Source organism: Cynara cardunculus (genome assembly GCF_001531365.2).
Source record: "Cynara cardunculus var. scolymus isolate 2C chromosome LG 10, CcrdV1, whole genome shotgun sequence".
Taxonomy (NCBI): Eukaryota; Viridiplantae; Streptophyta; class Magnoliopsida; order Asterales; family Asteraceae; genus Cynara; species Cynara cardunculus.
Genome location: NC_037537.1, coordinates 9,544,847 through 9,553,166, shown reverse-complemented (window position 1 = coordinate 9,553,166; position 8,320 = coordinate 9,544,847). Strand labels below are relative to the sequence as shown.

At 39.3% G+C, this 8,320-nt stretch overlaps 1 protein-coding gene across 1 annotated transcript; it reads left to right on the top strand.

Moving 5' to 3' along the window:
• Nucleotides 1-4,717: 4,717 nt before the first annotated feature.
• Nucleotides 4,718-7,786, top strand: LOC112519958 (pheromone-processing carboxypeptidase KEX1-like). Its single transcript, XM_025128273.1, has 4 exons — nt 4,718-4,733; nt 6,870-6,974; nt 7,057-7,330; nt 7,549-7,786. Exons 1-4 carry the CDS (start codon nt 4,718-4,720, stop codon nt 7,784-7,786), a joined length of 633 nt encoding a protein of 210 aa, XP_024984041.1.
• The last annotated feature ends 534 nt before the right edge of the window (nt 7,787-8,320 follow it).

Here is an 8,320-nt window from a genome sequence, read left to right as displayed (position 1 = left end):
TAGGGAGGATTATAAAGAAATTCACAGATCCTGGGATGAATACCTTCCAGAAAATTTACCATTCGCACTTTCCATTGTGGGTACTCCTCACGTATGAGTGTGGGAGGTTTAGATTGCGAACCAGTGCTCATAAAAGAAATATTGGGCAGATTCGCCATTGATAGAAATAGTAAAGAACAGGGTAACCTGATGAAGAAGACAGGTGTTCTTGAGCGTATGAAGATTAATACCAAGAACAGAATAAATCAAATTAGAATTTGATTCCTGCTCTGATACCAATTGATAGGATCGATTAACTCAGTTTTGGATATTAATCAAATACTCTGGATGATCTTTAAACATTAACAGTGCAGTGGAAACAATAAGAACAAACAGAGTAAACAATCAATGAAGAACACAGTTGATGAATGATGAACAATGAGAGAGTAGCTTCAAAAGATTTTCAATTGATTGAAAATGTTAACAATACAATATGGAAGCACACTGAATTACAAAGGCCTAAGCTGCTATTTGTACTCGTTCCTAACGGATTTTCTGACATGACCTACACGTACAAATTCATCCAAGCCGTTCAAATAAAGCAGATTACAAACATAGTCACGTGATAAGCACGAGCAGCTAACTAACCTAAGTAAAAAAGTAAAGAAGTTCTTCACAGAAGATAAAACTACAGACCCTCTGTGAGCCATCCCAGAGGCTCTGCTGGATGTGTCTTGAGAGCACTTGATTCCAGAGGATCATCTTCCAGAACCTCTGTGATTGACAACAGAGGTTCTATCATCTTAGACTTGTACGCTTTGTTTACAGAGGACCAGTTTCCAAAACCTCTGTGATAGACAACAGAGGTTATGTCACTCTTCACTTGTGATTTGAACATCTTCTATTGTTGGTCCTCTGTGGTCTTCTGTAGCAGAACCTTTTCTGTCAACACTTGCAGTATTTACTTTTTCCATACTTTTACATTAAATGAAATGAGAGCTAACAGTTTCACTCTTCTCTTGTCGGCTTAATGCATCGGCCACTACGTTTGCTTTTCCTGGGTGATACACAATTTTACAATCATAATCACTCACCAATTCCAGCCATCGCCTCTGACGCATATTCAGATCTTTCTGATGAAACAATGTTGCAAGCTCTTATGATCTGTGAAAATTTGACATTTCGTTCCATACAAATAGTGCCTCCATATCTTCAAAGGACACACCACCGCCGCCAATTCCATATCGTGAGTAGGATACTGTCTTTCATGACTTTTTTACTATCTAGAAGCATAAGCTATTACCTTTCCACGTTGCATCAGTACACAACCCAAACCCATTTTTGATGCATCACTATATACCACAAAATCTTCCATTCCATCTGGCAAAGATAGAATTGGTGCACTACATAACTTGTCCTTTAGCATTTGAAAGGCCTGAGCTTGTGCTTCATCCCACTCATATTTCATATTCTTCTTTGTCAACTTTGTTAATGGAGTAGCTATTCGAGAGAAATCTTGTATAAACTTACGATAATACCCAACTAATCCCAGAAAACTTCTGATTTCAGTTGGAGTCTTTGGGGCTTCCCACCTTTCAATGGCTTCAATCTTCAAAGGATCTACTTTAATGTCTTCTTTTGAGATAACATGCCCCAAAAACTGAACTTCTCGCAGCCAAAATTCACATTTTGACATCTTGGCATACAATTTCTCTTGTTTCAACAATTCCAGAAGTAATCTCAAATGATTTGCATGCTCTTCTTTTGACCGAGAATATATCAAAATATCATCAATGAAGACAATCACAAGTTTATCAAGATAGGGATGACACACCTTATTCATCATGTCCATAAAGGCTGCAGGCGCATTTGTGAGTCCAAATGGCATAACCAAAAATTCGTAATGACCATAACGTGTACGGAATGATGTTTTCGACACATCTTCATTCCGAATCTTCAATTGATGATAATCGGACCGTAAATCAATCTTCGAAAAATAAGTAGCCCCAACCAMTTGATCAAACAAATCATCAATTCTTGGGAGATGATACTTATTTTTGATTGTCAGTTTATTCAACTCCCGGTAATTAATGCACATTCTCATTAATCCATCCTTCTTCTTTACAAAAAGCACCGGTGTACCCCACGGGGAAGTACATGGTCGGATAAAACCTTTATCCAACAATTCTTTCAATTGAGACATTAACTCCTTTAACTCAGAAGGAGCTAATCTATATGGTGCACGTGCAACGGGTGCTACTCCAGGAAGTAATTCAATTTGGAATTCAATTGTTCGATCCGGAGGTAAACTTATCAAATCCTCTGGAAATACCTCAAGAAATTCTCTTACAACTGGGATATCCTCCATCTTTCCCTTTTATTTCTTCATATCAATAGCATATGCAAGAAAACTAACACATCCCTTATGTACATACTTTCGAGCCTTTAAAACTTAAATAATACTAGAGTAATGATCCCATCGATCCCCATAAATTACAACCTTTCCTTTTTTCGGTAAGTCTATATGGATCATCTTCTCATCATAGACTATGYTAGCTTGGTTTTTAGCTAACCAATCCATGCCTATAATTATATCAAATTCCCTTAAAGGTAAAGGAAATACTTGTATAGGCATCTCACATCCTTCTATACTTATGAAACATTCATCTATTCTTTCCTTAATCGAAACTTCACTATCGTTTGTTGTTTCCACAATTAGAACCTCACTCAATACTTTAGATTCTAAATGTGTGCGGTTAACAAACGATGGTGACACAAAAGAACGATTTGCACCCGAGTCAAATAAAACTTTGGCACATACTGAATTAACAAGAAATGTACCTGTTACCACTTCAGGGTGCTCTTCCGCTTCACCTCTCGTCATCTGAAAGGCTCTCCCTCTTGCAGATTCCCCACGTCTTATCTCTCCTCGACCACTTGAATTAACACCATTATCCATTTTTCCATGACCTGTTGGCACATAACCAGATCCTCGACCCCCAGAATATCCAGATCCTCAATCTCCAGCAAAACCAGAACCTCGTCCCTTCGCTTGCGGACAATCAGCGTTTACATGTTGGGATGAATTACAAGTAAAACGTTTTCGCATCATCCGACAGTCTCGAGCTATATGTCCTGGTTCAAGACATTTAAAACATACCCATGACTCTGTATTGCAATTCGCCTAATGTATTTTATGACATCGGGTACATGCCCTATCAGCAAACCTTGAGATTGGTCTATTCAAATTTTCCCTAAACTTCGGTCTACGGAAATTAGTCATTGTAGCTTTCCTTTTTCTTTTCTCTCTAACCTTTTCTTGTGGTTGTTGGTTAATGTCTTGCTCCAGAATTTCARCGGCATCAACTGCTGCTTGAAACGTTGTCGGATTCCTGGATATCACATACTTTCGAAGATTTTCCTCCAAACCCCAGATATACTTTCTTACCTTACTGTTTTCAGATATGATATAGGCTTCAGCAAACCGAAATTGTTCCATGAAAACTTCTATATACTGGCGGACTGACATGTTTCCTTGTTCAAGACGAAGAAAATCATCTTCTAACTTTCGTACTGTCGCTTCAGGACAATACTGCATTTTAAACTTGACCACAAATTCTTCCCATAACATAGTTTTTAAAATGTTTGGATCAAAACTAGACAGAACTTCCCACCAGTACAAAGCACTTGATCTCAGACGAGATACAGTAAACATAACTTTGTCCTCTTCCGCACTTTTACTGATTTGCAGACTCAGCTCTATCTCTTTAAGCCAACACATGGCTTTAACAGGGTCACGCTCCCCAGAAAATATAGGAGGTTTACAGGCAAGAAACATTTTGATATCCCCTCCTTTCTGAACTGAAGACAAAGTGAGGGGTACATATGTACCAGTTACCGGGGTACTAGCTCCGGCTTCTTCCTGTTGCTCAGGTTCTCTTAAAATTTCTGGTTTATTCGGAACCGAACATCCCAACAAATTTACCAAGCTCTCTTAGAATTTTCCCAACTCAGCTGCCAGCATTTCCTGAGTAATAAATCTGGGGTCAGAAACATTGTGTCCACTCCTTACTCTTCCTCTACCACAGCCAGACATTGAACTTTCTTGGGCCGACAATTCTTGTTCCCCATGAGTTTCTTGTCTAGCACCTCTACCTCATCCTCGACCCCTGCTGCGACTTCGTGTTTCTATTGTCATTACATTTTCCGGGTCCTCCCCTTGGGTTATATTTCTTCTTTTCCGACCTCTTCCATAACCGGTAGAGGTCCTTTCCGACTGATTAAGATTATCTGCCATTTCTCAGTTGTATGTCTCTTTCTGTACATTTAAACACATATGATTATTCATATAATCAAAACATAATACACGTTTATCGTCAAGTCTATCCATAACTTAGATTATATCAATCATATATAATCTATCTTTCTCCTAATAGGTTCAGCTATAACATATTCCCCATGTTCATAGTTCCAGTGAAACCTATTATCATAACTTCCACACCTCTAGTTTAAGTCTAAGTATTTCGCAAATACCCAGATCCCTTAAACTAAGGCTCTGATACCAACTGTAACAACCCACAATTTCCACGTATAGATAAACCACATGATATTACTCGTAACACAGTATGTAATATTGTTTACAAAATATGGACTAACAAAAACTTTCTTTAATACATTTATGAGTAACTCAATATCATTAATTCTACACTTTCCCCTTTCCTTTATCCTGTGAGGTATGATGACCTACAAAGCAGGTTAGTCTAACAACTGAGCATTAGACCCAAAAGGTCTAGTGAGTGTACAAATCTCAAATAATAACATACTTTCCAAACTAGCAGTTTAGAATCAAAACTGTACAGACATAAACATTTATCTATTCCTCTCACGGTTACACCGCCATTTCCTCTCTCTCACGGTTACACCGCCATTACATCTCTCTCGCGGTTACACCGCCATTACATCTCTCTATCGTGGTTTCACCGTCATCACATCTCTCTCGCGGTTACACCGCCATTACATCTCGCTCGCGGTTACACCGCCATTACATCTATCTCGCGGTTACACCGCCATTACATGTCTCTCGTGGTTACACCACCATTACATCTCCCTCGTGGTTACACCGCCATTACATCTCTCTCGCGATTACACCGCCATTACATCTCTCTCGCGGTTACACCGCCATTACATTTATGATAATAGAACTTAATCAAAATTAAGCCAGATATGGAAATCCGGTCATCATTGTCCGAATATGAAATCCGGACAATAATTTAGAACAAAAATGATAATCTGGACAATCGACCGGACTTGGAATCCGGACAACTAGTCTTGAGCGATTTAGACATATCCGGATATTCCTTGGCCGGTTTAAGGGAAATCCGGTTGGTACTCAAGCGGTTTAAGTAGAATCCGATGGCCTCTTGGGTGGCTTAGGGCAAATTCGGATGCCCCTTGTCCGGTTTAGGGGGTAATCCGGACAACACTCGACCGGTTTCAGTTAAATCTCGGACACCACTTGTATGGTTTAGGATGAAGTCCGCACAACACACATATATATAATGGAATAACAAGCCAGATCTTTAAGCAATTAAATTGTTATACAAACAGTTGACAGTTCAAAGCTTTTAACACTCATCTTAAAACCGATAATCCTAGTTTGAATTCTCTTCTTCTTCTTTCTGCCAATCCGGATGATAAACGAGGGAAACTTTCCTCTTAAAAAGAGTGTAAAAACTTTTTCATCTATCTCCATTTTCTATATATAGTAAATGCAAAGAGTGATGATGGTGGTACTCATCAGCCGACTTTCCCTTCCCTCACAACAAAACTTTTATTAAATTCATCACACGCATCCCACACTCCTAACATACATATATATATATATATATTATATAAATATATTCGTTTCCAAAATCTTAAATCAAAACTTGAAACCCGAATATTACATTTACCTTATACGAAGTATTTATGTTTCTGTTTATTCAGTTTCAACGATCATCACTGAGTCTATTCAGTAATTGTTGAAGAACTTGTAATGTAAATCCAATCAGTGACAGTGATACTTCAAGAAGACAAAACTCACACCAAAGAACCTTCAGCGAAAGTCGAAGACTGAACTGAAGATTAGAGACTGGCGAGTGCGTAATCTGAAGGGGTATTCAGTGATTACAACCTTGTCCACATATGTGTGAAGACTGCCCAAGCCTCAGCGAATGCTGAAGAGACCTTCAGGTTATTCCAGCATTCAGCGATCAAAAGAAGCTTGTTGAGCACGATTGTTTTTGTCTTGTCCTTATACACACAAAAGACAAACCCATACCCTTTCTAAAAGTTAGTACGGTGCGGAGCCGATTAGTTGACTCTATTAACCACCAACTTTGTGAAAGGATGTCTGCTCATGAATAGTCTTTTGTACTATTTACTGTAGCAAAGGACAAGCATTCTTCTTAAGGCTTGACACGCGTTCTAACCCTACCACGTTGCATTAAATGAATGGGTATAAATAGATGTGTTCTATCTCCAAGCAGAGATACTATCTCACTCCTCACTCAAAACCTACTTACGTCTAAGTAAAAGAACATACATCTAAAAAAAATAAGCTCATCTTCAAGAGCAAGTTAGAATCTCTTTGTTGTATTCTAAACAGTTCTTTCCCAAATAGAACTTTCTTTCTTCTAAGTCTTTAACAGCAAATCTTTTCTTTATTTGCTAAGAATTAGTGTGTAACTTTAGATTGTTTAGATAGGTTTTATTTACCTTATCTTTCCGCAAACAATCTTGTAAAATATGTATTGATCCTTCTTTATCAATATATATTTTAAATTTGATAAGTTTACTGTGTTTGTTTTCATCCCCCCTCTCTTCTACATATTGTTGTACACATCTTGTAGACCCTAACGGGACCAACACTATTGTACCAGCAAATGATGACGCTAAAGCTGAAGCTCCTAGAGTTGAAGCTGAAGCTGAGGTTGTTAATGAAAATCCAACTTCCTGTAGCTCTTGTAGCTAAGGATGTTGATATCGTATGAGATGATGCTAAAGCTCGCGACGATGACCTTCCCATCACCTTTGCAGCTGATGATGGTGATGTGGAAGAAGACGATGAAGAAGATGATGAAGAAGACGGTGAGTCTCCCGACCTTCCTAACGTTGGAAATGACCTGGACGATGATGATGATGAAGATGACGACGACAAATTCACTATTCAATACCAGAGACCTACCGGTGCCACGAAAGGCGTCGCCCTCAAGGATTCTGCATCCCAGGGGGTGCAAAGGGAAAAAGAGGCATCTCAAGAAAAGCACCAAGTCGAAAAAAAAAAGGTGTTGTTGGAGAAGGCAATCTTAAGGTATTGTTCAATCCTCTAGAACCTTTATCTAATTAGTCCTCTAGCCAAATCACCATAACTTCTATGTACCAACTCTCCATCCCCACAACTACCTGCGGTCCGGTGGAGGAATGGGTCCCTGAAAACCCATGACCTAACGCTCCCACCGACCAGCAGATTTCTCAGCTCAGGGAGTCGCTTGACCAAACTAGAGTAAAAATTCATCTTCGTACCTCTAGTTGTGGTGATTTCGACTTCCTGACAGAAGATGGAAGACTCGAGGCTCTCAAGGCCGAGGAAGAACTAGAACTTCAAATAAAACAAACTGAGGACAGCTTAAAGCTGGCCAAGTCCCTTGCCACCAAAGTTCTTCCAAGGAAGAAATCCACAAAGACGGTAAACGTTGTCCAGGCCCAAGCTAAGCTTCTCTCTATTGCAGAAGTTGAACACGAGAAAAATTTGAAGCTAGCCGAGTGAGACAGACGTTGGAGCTAAGAATGCCTACAAAATAGAGTCAGCCCTCATCCTATCTTAAACGTCACCATCAGCGAACGGATGAAAGACGATGGTTTGCTGATCTCAATGCTCATCACCAGGAATAACTTTGAGGCGGTCATCGAGTATCCTTCCTATCTCGGCGAGTACGGCTACAGTGAATGGCTGGAGATCCGCCAAGCCATTCAGCCCTCAAAATCTCGACATAAGCCAATTATCAAAGACATCATCAGCAAGCTAATCAAGAAGATGTCCAGGTATGTCGCAGTCCCTGAAAAGCCAACTCTGAAGAAAGGTGGAAGAAGAAAAATACCTTCAAGTCCTAATGACAGAACATCCCTGAGAAACGAACATGAAACAAAGTTCTCCTTAGATGAAGTCTTGAAGGCTTAGAAGAAACCAGATATTTTAATGTTGAACCTATCATACCCAACATTGTGCACATGAAACCTGAGTTAGGATTCATCTTCCTTGACTATGAAGGCAAAGTCATCTTTCAAAGAATATATGAGTTAC